The sequence below is a fragment of the Rhinolophus sinicus genome, chromosome 1 (assembly GCF_057876585.1).
Source record: "Rhinolophus sinicus isolate RSI-liver-muscle chromosome 1, RSI-T2T, whole genome shotgun sequence".
NCBI lineage: Eukaryota > Metazoa > Chordata > Mammalia > Chiroptera > Rhinolophidae > Rhinolophus > Rhinolophus sinicus.
In genome coordinates this window covers 18,509,544-18,528,164 of record NC_142501.1, presented here as the reverse complement: position 1 = coordinate 18,528,164, position 18,621 = coordinate 18,509,544, and the positions used below count along the sequence as shown (strand labels likewise).

The 18,621-nt window shown below is 44.4% G+C and overlaps 1 protein-coding gene across 1 annotated transcript in view; it reads right to left on the bottom strand.

The window, feature by feature from the left end:
- PAH (phenylalanine hydroxylase) overlaps positions 1–18,621 on the bottom strand; it is a 60,700-nt gene that overhangs the window by 18,532 nt on the left and 23,547 nt on the right. The window contains exon 4 of the mRNA XM_019732085.3: positions 10,910–10,998. Within this exon, the coding sequence (XP_019587644.1) occupies positions 10,910–10,998 (89 nt within the window). The remainder of the gene's footprint in view (positions 1–10,909; positions 10,999–18,621) is intronic.

The window sequence follows — 18,621 nt, the reverse complement described above, 5'->3', positions numbered from 1 at the left end:
ATGAAGACATGTAATAGCCACTGAGGGTTTGATCAGTGTGTCCAGCACTGCCTCTTGCTAACTTCTTGCTAGACAAACAGTGCATGCATACTGCCATTGCAACTTTTAAAAATACCATTTATTGAGCGCCTACTATGTGCCCCCCTGTGTGTGCTAGGAGCTTATTCAATTTATAACTCTCACAACAAACTTGTAGACAGTGGCTTTCAAGAATCAACAGTGGCTCAGAGAAATGGCGTCAAAAGGAGTTGAGGCCACGATTTGACTCACCCAGTTCTGTGCTCTTTTCACTACACATCAGTAATCGCCAAACTTTACAACTTGGCAAAGGCTCAAGGAACTGAGAACTCTGTCCCAGTACATAAAGAAGATGATAATTGTTTCTTCTCTGAGGTTGACTTGCAGCCAGCCTTTCCCTGGCAATTCATCAGCTGCACATTTCCAAGTGAAGAGGACACATGTGTCTTTCCATGTTGGGAGGGGGAGGGTTGGGGGAGCATACCTCTGAGTCAGAGGTGATCCCAATTGATTAAATGGGCATTTCCCCTGTTTTTTTCTAGGAGGTTTATAGTTTCAGGTCTTGCATTTAGTCCTTAATCCATTTTGAATTCCTTTTTTGTAAGTGGTGTAAGTGTCCAATTTCATTCTTTTGCATGTGAATATCCAGTTTTCCCAACACTATTTATTGAAGAGACTATCCCCATTGAAAATTCCTGACTCCCTTGTCAAATGTAATTGACGGTGTATGCATGTTTATTTCTGGGCTCTCATTTCTCTTCCATTGGCCTATGTGTATGTTTTTATGTCAGTACCATACTGTTTTGATTACTATAGCTTTGTTACATAGTTTGAAAGGAAGTGTGATATCTCCAGCTTTGTTCTTTCTCAGGATTGCTTCTTGATATTGGTCTAGGTAACATTTTTTTTTTTGGCGGGGTGGATATGACACCAAAAACACAAGCAGCAAAATGAAAAATAAACTCATGGGAATATATCAAACAAAACAACTTCTGCACAGCAAAAGAAACAATCAAGAAAATGAAAAGGCAATCTGTGGAATGGGAGAAAACATTTGCAAATCATATATCTAATAAGGGGTTAATATCCAAAACATATAAGGGACTCATACAACTCAATAGTCAAAAAGCAAATCTGATTTAAAAATGGGCAGAGGACCTGAAGAGACATTTTTCCAAAAAAGATATATAGATGCTCAACATCACTACTCATCAGAGAAATGCAAAACACAACCACAAAGAAATATCACCCCACACCTGTTAGAATGGCTATGATCAAAAAGATAAGAGATAAGTAATTAGTTAGGATGTAAAGAAAAGGGAGTTTTTGTGCACTGTTGGTAGGAATGGAAATTGGTGCAGCCACTATGGCAAACAGTATGGAAGTTCCTCAAAAAATTAAAACTAGAGCTACCATATGACCCAGCAATCCCCCTCCTGGGTATTTATTCAAAGAAAATGAAGTCACCATTTTGAAGAGGTATCTGCACTCCCACGTTCACTGCAGCATTATTCACAATAGCCAAGACATGGAAACTACCTACAGCTTCACTGATGGGTGGATGGATAAAGAAAATGTGATAAATACACACACACACACACGTATATATTATTCAGCCACATGAAAGAAGGACAACTTTTGAGAGCATGGACTTTGATAGCATTATGCTAAATGAAATAAGTCAGACAGCGAAAACAAATACTGTATGATCTCAATTATATGTGGAATCTAAAAAAGCCAAATTCCTAGACACAGAAATGGTCCAAGCATTGCCAGGAGCTGAGGGGTAGGAGAATCAGGGAGATGTTGGTAAAAAGTGTACAACTGTCAGTTATAAGGTGAACGAGTTCTGGGGGATCCAACATATAGCATGGTGACTATAGTTAACACTGTATCACACATTTGAAAGTTGCTGAGAGTAGATCGTAAATGTTCTCACCACATCCACACAAAAAGGTGATTATGTGAGGGGATGTGTTAATTAACCACCATATACATGTGTCTCAAGTCACCACCTTGAATTTACACAATGTTGTATGTCGATTACATATCCAGTAAAGCTGGTGACTCAGATATTAAAAAAGATATTTTTCAAAAATAATTCTTGTAATATAAATTATAATAAGACAAGAGAGAGCCTGGTGTCATCACGGTAGAATTTTGCTTTGGTCCCTCCAAGCATTTCCCAATAAGCTGTGTCGTCTACCACGTTAGCTTGCAATTTATCTGTTCCACCATCCTTCCAAACCAAGGCATTATTGAATCAAAAATAAAGGCTCATATCATGGAGCATAATATTTAAAGGAGTCTTTTAAAAGGATAAATACTCCCTGGTTCTCAGATACTGTTTTTTTGTTTTGTTTTGTTTTGTTTTGTTTGGCTGGTTGGGTTTTTTTGTTGTTGTTTTTTCTAAATCAGGCCCTACTAGTAATGTGAAATTAAATTCTATTATATTTCATATACATAATGTCATTTCATCTGAGGATCTGTGGCATAGAGTCTAGCATACGGAAAGAACTACAAGCACTTGTTGAAAGACGAAAGGAAGCAAAGGATGGAGAAATGGAAGGAAGGAGGCGGGAAGAGAGGGAGGCAAGAAAGGAGCTTCTTAGTTTATTTTCTAGGATATATTTGGAAAAATAGAGAAATCCTAATGTTTTACACTGGAAAATAAAAAGTAAAATTACCAGACATTTTTCATTCTAACTGAAGTTCCAGATAAATTAAGGTTTAGAAAAGAGTCAATGACATGATTATTACAAAGTATAACTATTGTTTTCCCTAGCACACTGAATGGTTTTGAATCATTAATTACAGGGGGAAAAGCTTAGGAACCTGAAAACTTAAAACTACCATTGGGTCTGTTCTACTGGGTGAAGATAAATTGCTTTGGGATGATGTGATAAGAAAACTGGGCACTGTGATTGGATTTCCAAGCAGCACTAACACACCCTTTTAGGAACCTGTCTACCTACTGGGCTACAGGAAGGACACATCTCCACACTTAGAACTCAAAATACAAATGTCATGTTTCTCCGTTATGAAGGCTTACTGTTACAGTCATCCCTACCTACCAGTTTTATTAACAGTCAGTAGTAAATGGCTTTCTCCAGCTCCTATGCATGAAGTGTAGACTTTCACACTTGCAGGTGCCCTCGGGAACATCTATTTCTGTATTTTGATCTAGATCTATAGAGGGTGAAGCTCATAGAGCCAGTGGCGCAAGGGCCCTTACCTGCAGAACCAGCACCTCCTCTCAGGTTTTCTGGTCCTACCCAAGCTGATGAGTGGAGGTTTGAGGGTTGAGGCAGGAAACCAAGGAGACAAAGAAGAATTCCCTTAACCAGTGGATTTCCACCTCATCCTGCTACCTCCAGAAATGGGACGTCCATTGTCATTTCTCTTCCCCATTAGACCCTTTATCTTTAATCTATAATGTACTTTGTCTAGGTAGTTTAAATATTTTTCCCAGTGCAAAAAAGCTTAATATAAAATTGTATATCCAGTAGGTAGCAACTACCTCAGAGAAAATACATCAATACGTAAGTGAAGTGATAAAAGAAATACACCAAAGTCTAACAAATGTTACAAAAATAAGAAACAGTAACTACTTTAATCTTCTATACTAATCTTCTATACTATGCTTCTGACGTTTTCAACTGCGAATGTGCATTTCTTTTATAATTGAGAAAAAATTAATAGTAAAAAATCCATTTCAGATCATTATGGGAAGTGACAGCATATTCATACATTTAGATATAGCAACACACACATGTATAATATGTCACACAGATTTTCTACATGGGAAGGTTTCTAACCATTGTCCTATCCAGCTAAGAGTTGCTAAGAAGTTCATGATCAGCCTCCAAGGGAACCCCACCAACTAGGCTGCATGGACTTTGGACTTTTGCTCTCTCTTACCCATGACAGAGAGCTGTAAGCTTGAAGTCCATCTCTCGGGGATTTGGCCTTGCATCCTTCGGGCTGCCAGGTGACCACAGGGCTCCTGCAGCCACGTGAGTACACTCTGAATTAAGCTACAGTTGGTCATGACTAATCATCCTGCCTCAATTTAGACTAATAGCAGCAATTTCAGTAGCACTGCATGTAATTTATTTATAATCACCCTGTCTCAATTAGGCTAATAGCAGCAATTTTGGTTGCACTGCATGTAACTAAGTATATTTTGACAGGAAAATATATTGTTGGTGAAGGAGGGATGAGGGGAAGGGGGAGGAAGGATGGAACAACGTAGAGAGAATTCTACAGAATGCAATGTTATAATACCACTTGCAGTCTACGTGCGATCACTTTTCTTAATTAGAATTTTTGTTACCTGAGAGTGTTGAAGTGTGTGATTTTGTTTTTGTGGGAGTTTGGGGAGAGGATAACTGAGATCTTTACTGCATCATTTCTTGATATCGTGGCTGAGGTCAAACCCTAGAAATGCCATCTTTAGACTAGTGAGAAGAACAGGGTGGTGTTTTTTTAATTGTTTTTTGGTTTTTGTTTTTTTTTAAGTTTATTGGGGTGACAATTGTTAGCAAAGTTGCATAGACTTAAGGTGTACAATTCTGTAGTATACCATCTATATATCACATTGTGTGTTCACCACCCAGAATCAATAGCTCACACACCTAAACATAAGACCTGACACAATAAACTGCATAGAAGAAAACGTAAGTACCCAACTTATGGACCTTGGGTTCAAAGAAGATTTTATGAATTTGACCTCAAAGGCAAGGGAAGTAAAAGCTAAAATAAACGAATGGGACTATATCAAACTTAAAAGCTTCTGCACAGCAAAAGAAACCATCGACAAAATAAAGAGGCAACCAACCGAATGGGAGAAGATTTTTGCAAACAGTGCCTCCGATAAGGGGCTCATATCCAAAATATATAAGGAACTCATACAACTCAACAACAAAAAGTTATACAATCCAATTTAAAAATGGGCAGAGGACCTGAAGAGGACATACAAATGGCCAATGGACATATGAAAAAATGCTCAACATCACTAATCATCAGAGAAATGCAAACAAGAACAGGGGTTTTAAAGTAGGGCAGGCTGGGTTGGATTACTAACCCATTCAGTCGCTAGGAACATGGCCTGAGGTTGGTCAGTTCACCTCTCACAGCCTTAGTTGCTTCATCAGTAAAATGAGACTGTTAATGGCAGCTACCTCACAGCATCGAGAGGAGTAGATTAGGTAATGTAGGCAGGGCATCAAGTAAACTGAGTCTAGAGGACACACTCAAAAAATGATGCACTTGTACAATATGGTGCAAATCCAAAAGCTGAGAAGTCTGGTTCAGAGCATAAAAAGGATATACTCTGAAATGGGTCACTAAGCCCCATCACCCATCCTTGGGGTTTTTAAACAGCATCTGTAGAATTCTTATCTTGCTATTCATATTTCATCTAGGCCAATAATGAGAGCCCTTTTTGCATTCCATCAGTCCCATGCCAACTGGAGGAAAGACAATACACAGGAGAGGTTCAAAGCGGTAATTTTTAAGTATCTACCATTGCCATCCTGTAGACACAATAGCCAAAGATTTGCAACCAATAGACAAAGGCAGTGCTGACCACACCCCGTTCCCTTGCCCACTCTGCGTTGCTGGCCATGGTCACCACCAATAAGACCAAGAGTCCTGTTCGGGAAAGGATTCGGATACCTGGTTGCCCAAGCCAGTTACCTGGGAGTCATTGTTTTACTACTCTCCCCTCTTCCTTCACATCCAATAATCAATTTATGTCCATTCTTCCTTCCAAAAGTCTTGAGTTTGTCCTTTTTATTTTATTCTCTCACTGCTATCCCTTAACTCAGGCCCCCTTCCTTTTTTTGCCTGGACTACTATTAACTGCTTCCCAACTGGCCTTCCTTTGTCTCTTCTCCACAACTCCCCCGATTCACTCCAGCCTAAGTAAACTTATAAAATGCAAATCTGGTGGGGCCACTCCCCACCTTAAAAACTTTCAGGGGCTTCTCTTCACTTTTAGGTTAAAGTTCAAAATCTGTAACATAGATTTGGCTCCGCCTACATTTCCCTGTACTGAACTACAATTGCCTACATATCATGTCTCCAAATTTGTCCAGATTGGTCTTATTTTAATTATTTAAACACACTGTGCTTTTTCCCACACTAAGGCCTTCACACATGCTGTTCCCTCTGATTGGAATACTTTTCCCCACTCTCTCAGGCCAATAAGCTACAACCTGGTCTTTCAATAGTGGCTTAAACTGTACTTTTAGAGATCTTTATTGACATTTATTGGTTTTCCTCTAATTTGCTCCCTCAGCAATCTGAGTGTTTCTCCCTCTAGACAATCATACTTGTTAATAATTATTAAACTCAGGAATCTGTCCTATCACTGAATTTTCAGTGCACGGCATACTCAGCACATTCCTGAGTAAGCGCTGTTAGAAAACTACGCAAAACTTAGGCAAAAAAATGACTGTGTCCCTTTTCAATGTCATTAGATCCCTGTTTAACAAGTTCACTGGGAACTCTAGGGGCACGTGTATTTGCTTGATATGCAATCGACTACCTAGTAAGGCCCAAACTCTTCAAAGTTAGATGCTGACTTACCGAAGATTGATAAATTGCAACACTTACTTTTTGATCAAACTGCAAATGATTCCTGTCCAGTAGACAAGAGGTCACTCAGAGGAATTATGTCTTTATTGCATTACAGGACATTAATTATTTGTGTAGCCATCTTTGTGGTCTTATTCTGGTATTCCAGTTCTCAATAACCATATATCCTTTGGTCTCTTATATCCTCCCTCACACCACCTTTGTCATCTTGCTGGGTCCCTCACCACTCAGTCAATGGATCATTGACAGATGTCCACTACATATACCTATGTGACAGTTGTTTCTTACTTTGTGAAAATTGCGCTTCAACAGAGCAACTTAGTAGAAAAGCAACAAATCTTTGATGACGCAACTGTTGCCTCACCCTTAGGATAGATTCTGTCAGGGCCCTACCCTACGCTGGAGAAGGCTAGGGTGCAGAAGAGCAAAGGAGAGAAGTATTGGAAATAGAGTTCTGCTCTTGGGCAAGAGAAAGGCTCTTGTTGGTGAGTAGGAAAAGTTAATACCTACACCTGGAAAGATGGAAAAGCAGTAGGAAAGACTTGGATGAAAAGGTAGCAATAAACACAGAGGAGTAGCTGTGGTGGCCAACATTTTCTCTACCAGGAGGTCCCTTTGGGTACAGGTCTTCACCTAGACACAGGTGCAGGTATTAGGGAAACTGAAACAGGGAGCAGTGGGGTTAGGGGCTGTGTGGTAGTGGCTGCTGCTGCTCCTCAAGCTCTGCCCCGCCTCCACCTTTCAGAGAATACTGTTGGACTACTTTTCTCTGTCTCCTTTGCAGTCAGTAGTGGCCCTGAGGGTGGCTGAGCTGTAGTCAATGGAATTTGAGTGGGGGGGATGTGAGTCGCCTTCAACCCTGGTGCATAAAACCTCCCGAGAGCAAGTCTCACTCTCTTTTCCATGCACTGGCAGAGTGCAGAGGGCTCCACGGACATGGAGGAGGGTGCAGCCAGGAGGTGGAAGGCCACGTGATCTCTGCAAGACTGTGGGGAGCAATTTCCCTATTGACTACAGGGAAATAACCTTGCCTCGGGTTAAGCCATTGAGATTTAGGGGTTGTGTGATAAGCAGTTAGTCTACCCTGGTCGGTAGAGGGCTTCACTCACATCTCCCTCTTTTCAGGAGCCCCCCGAAGCGTTCCAGTCCACAGTGACCTTGGAACTGTGCATAGCACATATGATCTGACTCCTTAAACCTGGTGTTTAATCAGGTACCTTTTTTGTGTCATGACTAAACCAAATATTACCCAAATTGTGTTCCATGGAACACTACCCGTCAAGATAATGTTGCTAGGGGTTAAAAAGGGGTTCCATGGGTAAATAAGTTTGAGAAACATTAGGTTAAATGGGTCTCATTTTTGGAGGACTTCCCAAAACCTCTAATGAAATAATGGGACTTGTAAATGCTGAAAATTGGGTCCTAGAACACAGGATTTCTCCCTCTGATCACGAAATTTTGTTTCACAGACTATAGTTCGGGAAATATGCATATAACACTTTCCCATATATATATATATACACACATATATATATATATCTTATGCCTCCTATGAAGTTGTCAGTCATAAAGTAGTGAATTTATTTTGAGCTGATACTCTGTGCTCAAAGTATAAATCACAGAGCACAATGTTCTACAGCATCAGCGTGAAAATCACTGGGCCGAGGGAATAGGAAGGCTTTAGGGAGGCCAAGATATATGAGTTGGGCCTTAAAAGGGGAATAGAGGTTTTCCAGCAGGAAAAGAGCAGGTGAGAGGATAAGGAAAAGCATCCCAGGCCCAGGATACAACATGGACCGGAGCTGGGGAACAGTCAGACAAAGGAGTCACTTTCAGAAATGAAATCAAACAGACCCACCTGGATTCTGCCTGCCAGGCTTATGGTTGTAACCCAGTCCCCTCTGCCATCCCTGCAGGAAAACTGGCCCCCTTCCTCCCTGCACCCCACCCCTGGAGGCTCCTGGAGGGCAGGGGTCATGTCCTTTTAATCATTTCAACCCCTTAGCCTGCACATGGCCTCAGACACGGGTCACACACGCGTGAGGCCACACAGCCCTCTCTGAGATGTCTCATCTGAAAATGAGAGATGACAACCCTCCCAGGGGTTATAACACTTAAAAGTTGTAAATGCAGGTATTTAGCAGAGTGCCTGGCATACAGTCGATGCTCAGGAAATGTTGGCTCTGAAAACCATTTGCTTAATAAATGTTTGTGAAAGGAAGAAAGGGAGCAAGGATGGAGGGGTGGGAGGGGGGCAGGGGAAGCTCGCCACAGAGGGAAGAAAGCGGGATGCACAGACAGGAGTACAGCTTTCCTACTTCATTTTCCCACTACAGGAACAGGGAAAGGCAGATGCCCTTCGCCGTCTGTTTCAGGGACAACCCGCCCCTGGCCTCATTTCTCAGAGCAGCTGTTTTGGAGACCCTGAAATGAGATATTAGGTCAAATGTCGGCGCATACTGCCAAGAGCAAGGGGTCAGGGGAAGACAAGCTCATCCTGAGAGCCAGGGGACAGAGTGGAACAGAGGGTTCTTTGAACAAGAACACCCAAGCCTCTCCTCACTCATTGAGGCCAGGGCCTGTGGGGCCCGCAGGGCTGTGGGGAAGCGCCCTGGAGGGTTTACTCTGTCCTTGGCCATCAGTTCCCAGATCTGATGAGAAGCCACAAGAGAGAACACAGAGAGCCTGGCCCCATCTTCAGGGGGACTGTGTACCTGGTAAATTGCATTTTTATGACAAAATTCATGACACTGAGAGGCCAGGAAGCCAAAGATATGGGCTGGGTCTGTAAGGAGAAATTAATTCCAGAGTTTTAAGGTCAGCCCATCTGCCTCTGAGGAGACGCGAGGATAAAGAGATGGAAATGGCCGTGTCTGTGGACTGGTCTCTTCTCCCACCTCCCCAGACGAGTAGGCAGTGCTGTCAATGGAAGGGACGTGGGTCGGGCAGGAGGCCTGCAGTGGGTAAGAGCAGAAAGGTCCCTGAAGGGCCGATCCCATGGACTGGGTCAGAGGCATCCAGACAGCTTTTCCAGAGAAACGACGTCTTTGGAGATGCTTTGCTATCTGGGCCCACAGCTGAGAGGCCCCAAACACAGACCTGTCAAAGGGGATAGTTCACCACTTACTCAGCTGTAAGGACCCCCATAGAAGTGAGGTGAAAACAGACTCCTGAGGAAATGCAGACGCTCCCATTGAGTTATGCTAAACCACTGCAAATGAAAACAGCTTTCAAGTCATTTAAAAAGATTAAGGGATTTCAGGTGTACAATTCTGTATTACATCATCTATACACCTGAAATCTATGTAATTTTACTAACAATTGTCACCTCAATAAATTTAATTAAAAAAAAACATTTCGGCAAGGACCGCTGAAGTGTCTAAAAATCCTATTCTACTAGGAGAATTTACCAAACACAATGAGCAATAAAATCAAATTTAAAATGAAAAAAAAAAAAAAAAAAAAAAAAAAAAAAAGATTAAGGGAGCCATTCACCTGTGTGAGGAATGTAGGACAATCAGCCTGATGGTGGCACGTCTCCCCCACGAAGGCTCTCAGACTGGCATTGAGCCCAGCCCAGGCTGCTCCTCCCCAGGACCCTCCCCCCCAGAGAAAAGGGGGATAAAATCTCCCCACCCTAGTCCTCTACCCAGAAACCATTAAAGGACCCACTCCCTGACCCACAGGACACAGGACAGCCTGCGTTCTCTGTCTGGTACGTCATCAGGCCTTTAAAAATCTGATCTTCATACCTAACGCAACAACCAGCCATTCTAAAATATTCTGGCTCTTTCAGGACTCGGAGCTTCTGCGTATACAGTTTCCTCAGCCTGTCATGCTTCCCATTTCCTTATTTGACTAGCATCTTCCACTCCATTTGTAAGATCCAGTTCCAATGTCAACCATCCCCACGCCCAACTGGACCTGGCAGAGTTGTTAATACAGTTTACAGTTTCCCAAGCACTTGAATGAAACCTCTGGTATCGTACAAAGTTGGAAATAAAGATGATGTACCCATATGTGTGTGTGTGTGTGTGTGTGTGTGTGTGTGTACACACTTACATACGTCTATTACTACTCTATATAAACAATAGTTTCTGGATGGTAATCCATATTGGCTCCAACAATAAAAAAGACCATGATGGTGAGATGGGTAAGTAGGCGCTCAATAAATGATTGTTGTACAAGCAAATAAATAAAGACACATTGCTCCAAGGGAGGTGGGGGCTAGGGGCAGGATGGGGGAGGGAAGAACGGGGACCATCTCATACGCGGCCCATGGACTCACGGGGTGGTCTGCATCCAGTTCCGCTCCATAGCTGAGGATCTGGTTGGCAAACTTGTCGAGCTCTTGAATGGTTCTGGGGAACCAGGGCACTGCAACACAAAAAGACAAAATCCTGAGCAGCAGGTTGGCAAAATACGGCCAAGGGCCATACCAAGGTCAGAGGTGTGGGGTCAGCCCCAGTTAGTCAAGTCAATGGTGGTAGCAAGTGGGGTTCCAGATAACCCCCACATTACTGTGACTCAAAAGTTAAATCCCATTTTCCTTGGAAACTAATTTTATGACTTTTTAAAATTTCAGCTTTATGGAGGTATAACTGGCAGATAAAACTGTACGATATTTAAAATGGACATGATTGTGATTTGATGTACATAAACACTGTGAAAGCATTCCCCCAGCTAGTTAAGGAACACATCCCTCACCTCACACGTATTTATCTTTTTTGGGGGGTAAGAACATTTAAGTTCTACTTTCAGCAAATTTCAACTATATAACTATGAACCATAGTCACCATGTTTTACATTAGCCCCCCGACCTTTTTCACCTTATGCTTGAAAGTCTGTACCCTGTTACCAGCCTCTCCCTGTTTCCCCCACCCCCAGCCCCTGGCAACCACTTATCTACTCTCTATTTCTATGAGTTTAACTTTTTTCAGGTGTCATATAGACGTGACACCATGCAGTAGTTCTTTCTCTGTCTGGTCAATGTCACTTAGCACCTTGGAATCTAATTTTAAACCCATTCCCAAGCATATTCAATTTCCTGGAGATTTTCTCTGAATTATTTCAAAATTCGTCTCCCGCCCACCTATCGTGATCGAGTAGCTTTTGATGTTTTTCTTTCGTAGCAGAATATTACATGTAACCCCAGAACACACATCCTACAAAGCCAGAACTGTTCTAGCGTAAGCAAGGAGGAGCCCAGGAGACCCACCTTCCTATCACATGTCTCCTTCCCAAAGGCCCCAGGCTTCCTGGCAGAGTCGTTGGATGGCAAAGCCAATGTGAAAGCCCCTGGTGAAGGGGAATGAATAGAGTCAGGTAGCCTGGGATTTGATGGTGCCTGGAGGAACCTAAGAACCCGTGGGCTTGCGTTGGGAGCAGCAGAGTGGAGGAGAGGATGGATCCTGAGCTGTGCAGCCTTCAGTGACTGGGTCCTGCAGAGGGAGGAACCCTGGTGTTGGGGGGGGTGTCGATGAAGACACGTTGGGGGTGGAAATGTCCCAGGAATGATCAGAGACTAGGACGTTTTAGACTGAGTTCCATGGGAGCAGGAAGCCTGCGTGCACTGTAGTTCCAGTGCATAGAGGAAAGGAGGGAAGGATGGACGGAGGGAGGAAGGAAGTCCGATTATGTTAACATGTAAGGCATTAACCACAATAGCCCTCGGAGTATCAGCTCTGGTCTAGCTGCTGTCCTGAAGTATCTCCAGAATTAGGAAGGTATTAGGACTCCTGTTGTGCAGATGAGAAACTGAGCATCTGAACACCTAAATAACGATTTTAAGATTACACAGGAAGTAAGAAAGTGGCAGATCCAGAAAATAATCAGAGAGCAAACGACACAGTAGGGAGTTGTGAAATGAGCCCAAGGCACCCCTCATTCTCCTGAAATGAGGTTTAGGGGACAAGATGCTGAACTTGCAGTCCGTCAGGTCTGGCTTAGAATCCAGGCTCCACCTACCTCCTTATCCTCTCTCAGTCCAAATTCTCTACAATTGTGAATAATAGTACCCACAATACGAAGAATAGCAAACATTTTTTGAGGCCTTACCATGTTCCAGGCACTGTGCTAAGCATTTTTGATGGAATGCCTCTTTTAGAATGAGCATCGCTGTGAGGAGTAAATGAGAATGTAGGCAAAGGGCGCATCGCAGCCCAGCGTCTGGCCCATAAAAGGTAGCTTTCCATCTCATGCTCCTTATTTCTGATTCTGGCCCTGCTAGGTAGGGCCGAAAAGAACGTGTGTGCCATCTAGTGGCCAAACTGGGGAACTGTCACTCATGAGCTATACGTAGAAATATCAAGCAAGAATCAGCCACATTCCAACAAAACAAGATGCTTATCTTGACATCATGAATAAAGGATCACATAAAGCCTTGTTTCCACAGGTATGAGGTACTAAGCTCTCTACTGCCTATGTCAGTAATAAAAACTAACACTGAGTACTGTTCTAAATACGTTACCTATGCGGTGGGTACTATCAGTCTCCCCAGAGCACAAATGAGGAAACTGAGGTACAGAGAGGTTAAGGGGCAAACCCAGATAACACTGCCAGGAAGCAGCAGCATCAGGATTCAAACTCAGGCCTGGCTGACTCCGTGGTGTCAGGTTTTGACCGTGAGTCCAACCTGCCCCTCACAGGAGGGTGGCGCGCTCGCTGGTCAGGAGGGCTGGTCAGGGGCCAGGACTGTCTGATTGTCTTTGCAGTTTCCCACCTGGAGGTTTCCATGCCCCCAAAGGCCAGGCCACATCTCAAGATAGGCTCCCTATGATAACGCTGACAGGAACAGACATTTCAGGAGTAGTTCCGGCTAATGCTTAGATGGCCCTTGCTGTGTGCCAGGCACTGTCCTAAACACTTTCATGTACTACCTCACCCATGACAAACAGGGTGTTACTACCTTCAGTTTACAGATGAGGAAACTGAGGACCAGGGAGAGTAAGTCTCTTCACAGACCTCCTTGGTCCCAACTGCCAGACTTTGGAGTCTGGGATAACTCAGAGCCCTGCTCTGCTCACGTCACATGCAACCTGGCTTCCCACTTTGTCACCTGAACTTCTCGCCAAGCTTTCCTTTCTTCATGAGACCAGTGCTTGGACTTGCACAATGGATCTCTGTCATCAGCACTGGAAATGGGGTTTCTCCCTACCCAGGTTTGGAAGAACTTGAGAAAGGACATGCCATTGCAGTCAGAGCCAGGGCTGTGATCTCCTCTGAGACCCTTCCCGTTTCCCCATCACTTTATTTCCAAGGCATCCCTTCACCACTCATTGATCATCTCTCTTTTGCCTGGGAATCACCCATAATTCCGGCAGTAACAGCTTCCCCCAGACACAGGCCAAGCCAGCCCCCCTTTCTTGCTGTACCACCTTCCAACTCGATGGACCCTTAGACTTGCCAAAGGAGATCCCACAAATATGTGCTCAGCAGCTACTACTACCAGGCACTGGACGTCGAAGGGTGAGTACGATGGAGTAGTCACCCCTGTCATCCTTAAATTCTAGCAGGGGCAACGAAAAATAAGTAAGAAATAAAGGTAAATATATACCAATGCCAGGAAGTTCCTGAAGAAGAAGAAAGCAGTGTAAGGAGATGGAGAGGGATGGGGATACTAGTTTACATGACATCCTAAGGCTCTAGACCCCAAACTAGGGGCTTGGTGACTTGACACTGCCTTGCCATAACTCAAGGGGATCTGGATACCCAGGGTCCAGCACTAGTCCAGAGCTGGTTCCCTGTGTCTCAGCGACAGTCAGTCTGGCAACAGTTAAGGACCTGGGCAACAGAGCCAGACAGCCTAAGCAGGAATGTTGCCTCTGCACTCACTATCTCTGGCACCCAGAACAAATGATTAAAAGCTCTCTGTGCCTCAGTCTTCCCAGCTGTCAAATGGGGGTAATTATAGCACTATAAAGTACTACTTTATAGGAACAATATGAGGTTAAATGAGTTACTATATGTGATTTGCTGAGAATAGTACCAGCACATAGTAAATACAGTTGACTCTTGAACTGCACATAGATTTGAGCTGCATGGGTCCACTTATATGTGTGTATTTTTTCCTAATAAATACTGTAATTGTATTTTCTTTATGATTTTCTTAATAACATGTCTAGCTTACTGTATTGTAAGAATACAGTATAATACATATGGCATGCAAAATATGTGTTAACTGACTATTTATGTTATTGGTAAGGCTTCCAGTCAACAGTAGGCTATTAGTAGATAAATTTTGGGGAGTCAAAAGTTATATGCAGATTTTCGACTACATGGGGGAGGTCAATGCCCCCAACCCCCATGTTTTTCAAGGGTCAACTGTAATCTTACTGTTCAGCTGGAAACTCCAGGGATTTTTTTTTTTACTCTGCCTTTAGCTCAGTATAGCACAGAGAACAGAGCAGAGAGTCTTCCAGCGAAGCTAGGAAGTCTGCCACTTATTTTTTGTGTAATTAAGCAAGTATTATATTTCTCAGAGGCTTAGTTTTTTAATCCACAAAATGGACACAAATTATCTGTCTGATTTCATTATTGCATGAATTAAATACTGTAGCCAATGTGACACATCTTAGCACAGTGACTGGCTCACAGTAAGTGTTCAGTGCTAACCATGAGGGTGACACAAATTATAATGATGATGATAAAAAAAAAAGAGGTGGGGGGAAGAGGAGGAGAGGAAAGAGGGGAGACTAAAGTCAGGAAGGTGGTGGTCAGTCCAGCTCAGATTAATATCTAATCTTGGGCCTCAGTTTCTAATCTTGGGCTTTCTAATCTTGGGCCTCAGTTTCCCCTCCACAAAAAGTGTGTTGTTGCATTTATTTGTTGCTGCAATTCCTTTTGGGTTTCATATTCCGAGACCTGTAGAATGTCAGTGTAGGGCTGAGGCTGGCCAGAAGACACATGAAAACACACTTCCAGTCCAATCAGTGTGCCAAACTCGCTTGTTTCTGGAAGCATAGTTACTACATTTGTTCAGCGCCCAAAACGCATTGCCCCTACCATTTCGCTTTTTCCTGTCATCAAAGAAACAAGGTTCTACTCCACAGATAGAAGCCTTTGGGGCCCCACCTTGATTCAGAGCTGTGTGCTGGCTGTTCCCTAACTGAACGCCAGAGGGCAGCAGAATCAGCATATTTTTCAGCTCTGGGATGACTTTTTTTCCCCCCTCCTCCAAAAGGAAAACATGCCACATAGCTGGGTTCAGACCCTTTGGAAGGGAAAAAAAAAAATCAGAGAACTTGAGACGTTTGCAAAGACTCAAAGGATTCAAGTCTTGGCAAAGAGGAGACAAAGGTCGAAGCAGCTGACAAAGCAACAGGCTGTTGTCACAGAGTCTGGAAGGGACCCCCAACAGTACTAGAGGGGTGCACACCCAAGAGCAGGGACCTCCAGAGGCTTCTGTGCCCCCATCATCATCCAGGAAAGGCCCAGGACACAGCAGGCTGGAGAAGTGGCAAAGTTGGTGGCTAATCACATAGGCTTTAGAGCCAGACTGCCTGGGTCCAAATCTTGCCTCTGCTGCTTCATAACTTTGGGACTTTGAGCAAATTACTTAACCTCAGTTCCTCAGTGTCCCACCTATAAAATGGCTGTAATACTCGTATGTGAGGATTTAATCAGCTAATGCATGAATAGTGCATAGAACAATGCTTGGCATAGAGCAAGTGCTTTGTAAGTATTTGGTGGTATTATTATCATTATTATCAAGTGATAATGGGTGACAGGCCAGTACATACTCTCTCCAGGTGGCAACCCAGCCGTCCCTTTGAATGTATCCATCCTTCCTTCCTCAGACCCTCGCTGACCCGAAGGCGTTGTCTCCCTAGGTATGCGTCACCCAGGTAGAAGGAGGACCCGAGCCAGGCCTAATGATTAAGAGTTCACCAGCTGTCACCTTGGAGAGAAGGGAAGAGGCCTAAGGAAATGAGACCCAGGAGAGGCAAGTTCTGGTTGTGGGGGGTGAGGGATCAAGGTCCTGACATGCCTCACTTCCTGGGGAACAGGCGACTTGAGCAGCGCTGTGAAGCAAGCAGTGTGGAGACACCAGGTGCTCAAGGCAGGGAGACTGCAGAGGACCCCCGACAAAATCAGGACAAAGCCTTTACATTTGTGCCTACGCTTGATATTGTGCAGAGGGTGTGCGCATCCTGGATTGGAAGCCAGCAGGTCTATGTTCAAGTTCTCTCCCTCCCACCCACAAACTGACTTTGAGCAAGTCACTTGATGCCCGAGCCTCTAGCTTCTCATCTGTGAAATGGGTGAGGCAGCCAATCCCTTGCCAGCCTCCTGGATAGGGGTAAGAAGCACACCACTCACAGGTCAAGCTGTGTGGTCATTACACTTGAAACACACACTCACACATGCAGAGACACTTGTCTAGTTAGGTAAGTAAGGTCACACAGCCTGCTGGTGGCAATGCTGCATCCCTTCCTTAACAACTGGGCTCTTCCAATTTTCCCAGCCAAAAAAATTATAGCTACCTACCTTTTCTTCCTTTAAAGTTACATTTTTTTGAGAGCGTACAAGCTTACGCTGCACCAGATGCTGTGCTCAGCACTCCATTGTCTGTTTTCATTCTTGAAGCAGTCCTTGGCTGTACCACTATGATTTCTGCTTTACTGATGAGCAAACTGATGGCTCAAAGTGATGGAGGGACTTGCTCAGGATCCCTGAGCCGGAATTAGACCTCTGCAGCATGTTTACTTAACCACCATGCTGAGCTGGCTTAGAATAGGTAGGGAGTGTGGGGGCCCTCGATTTTAGATTCCTGTTCTCCCACCTGGAGAGGGAAAGGAGGTGATGAACTCAAACAGGGATCTAAAGGGATTTGAAGAGAATCCCTAGGACAGCCCTGGGTCCTCCCACCTTTCATCCCAAACCTTTAGGGCATAGTTTTTTAACACCTAAGGTCTTGGCTCCTTAAAGACACCTTCACATTCCCTTTCTCTTCTTCAGTGAAGGTGGCAGGCTTCTCCCCTCACCCCGTCTCACTCACAATGCTGGGAATAGTGACTGACCCCAGTGACCCAGGCCTCTGTTTTGAAAAGTTAAATCAGATTAGTTCATTAATGACCTTTGCAAATACCTCAGTGGTGGGCTGGCCTCTGCGAGCCCCGTCATGGCCTCACGGGCTGCTGGGCTTGGTGGTTAATGAATGACTGGGGCAGGCTGGTGCAACAGAGGCCGTCTGTGAAGCCAGAGGCACCAGGGGCGGGGGGGCAGATCATTAATAAATATTGATTTGGTTCTGAGGGAAGCAGCCCGCGGGAGAACTGGCCCTGGACACCCACGTCGTGGTCTCATTAAGTCGGGGTCAACTGCTCAGCCCGTACGCCAAGGGGTGGCTGGCTCAAGAGGGCTCCTGAACCAAAGACCCCACAGGCCTGGCTGGAGCCTACTTCCTGGCCAGTGAGTCAGAGAAGGGCTCTTAAATTTATAGCAGTTCAAGGTGCAGACCGAGTCCCATCTAACCCCCTCCGTCCACCAGACGTTCACCAGCCCCAGGGCTTAGCCAACAAGGCACCCAGGCTTGCTCCAGACTTCTGCCTCCAGCCTGTCTCAGGGAGAGCAATAAATCCTCCCTTTCTCAGGCCCAAAATAGAAAGATGTTTTCACCCCCTCTTGCCTGGCTCCTGGATGTCTCTCCTCCCCAGGCAATGGCCTCCAGCCCCCAAGAAAAGCAGTGGCTGTGCTAATCACAACACCTCCCCCTAAGAGAAAAGGGATGGCTTGCAGACATCCTGCAGGAAGAAGACTTTTGAAGGTTACATTTTCCTCTTTTAAGGAGCCTCTACTTTCTTTCTAGAGAAGGAGCATCCTTCAGGAAAGTCTAGGCAAGAATGAGTGAGCCAAAAGCTGGCTAATGCTGCCAAGCTCTTTCCCTCCTCCTCCTGGAATGGGCAGTGGCCGGGCATGATGGCTTCAGCACCTACTTCTATTATTGGCACAATGGGCAAAGCATTTGACCTCTCTGTTCACGTGTTAAAATGAGAATGA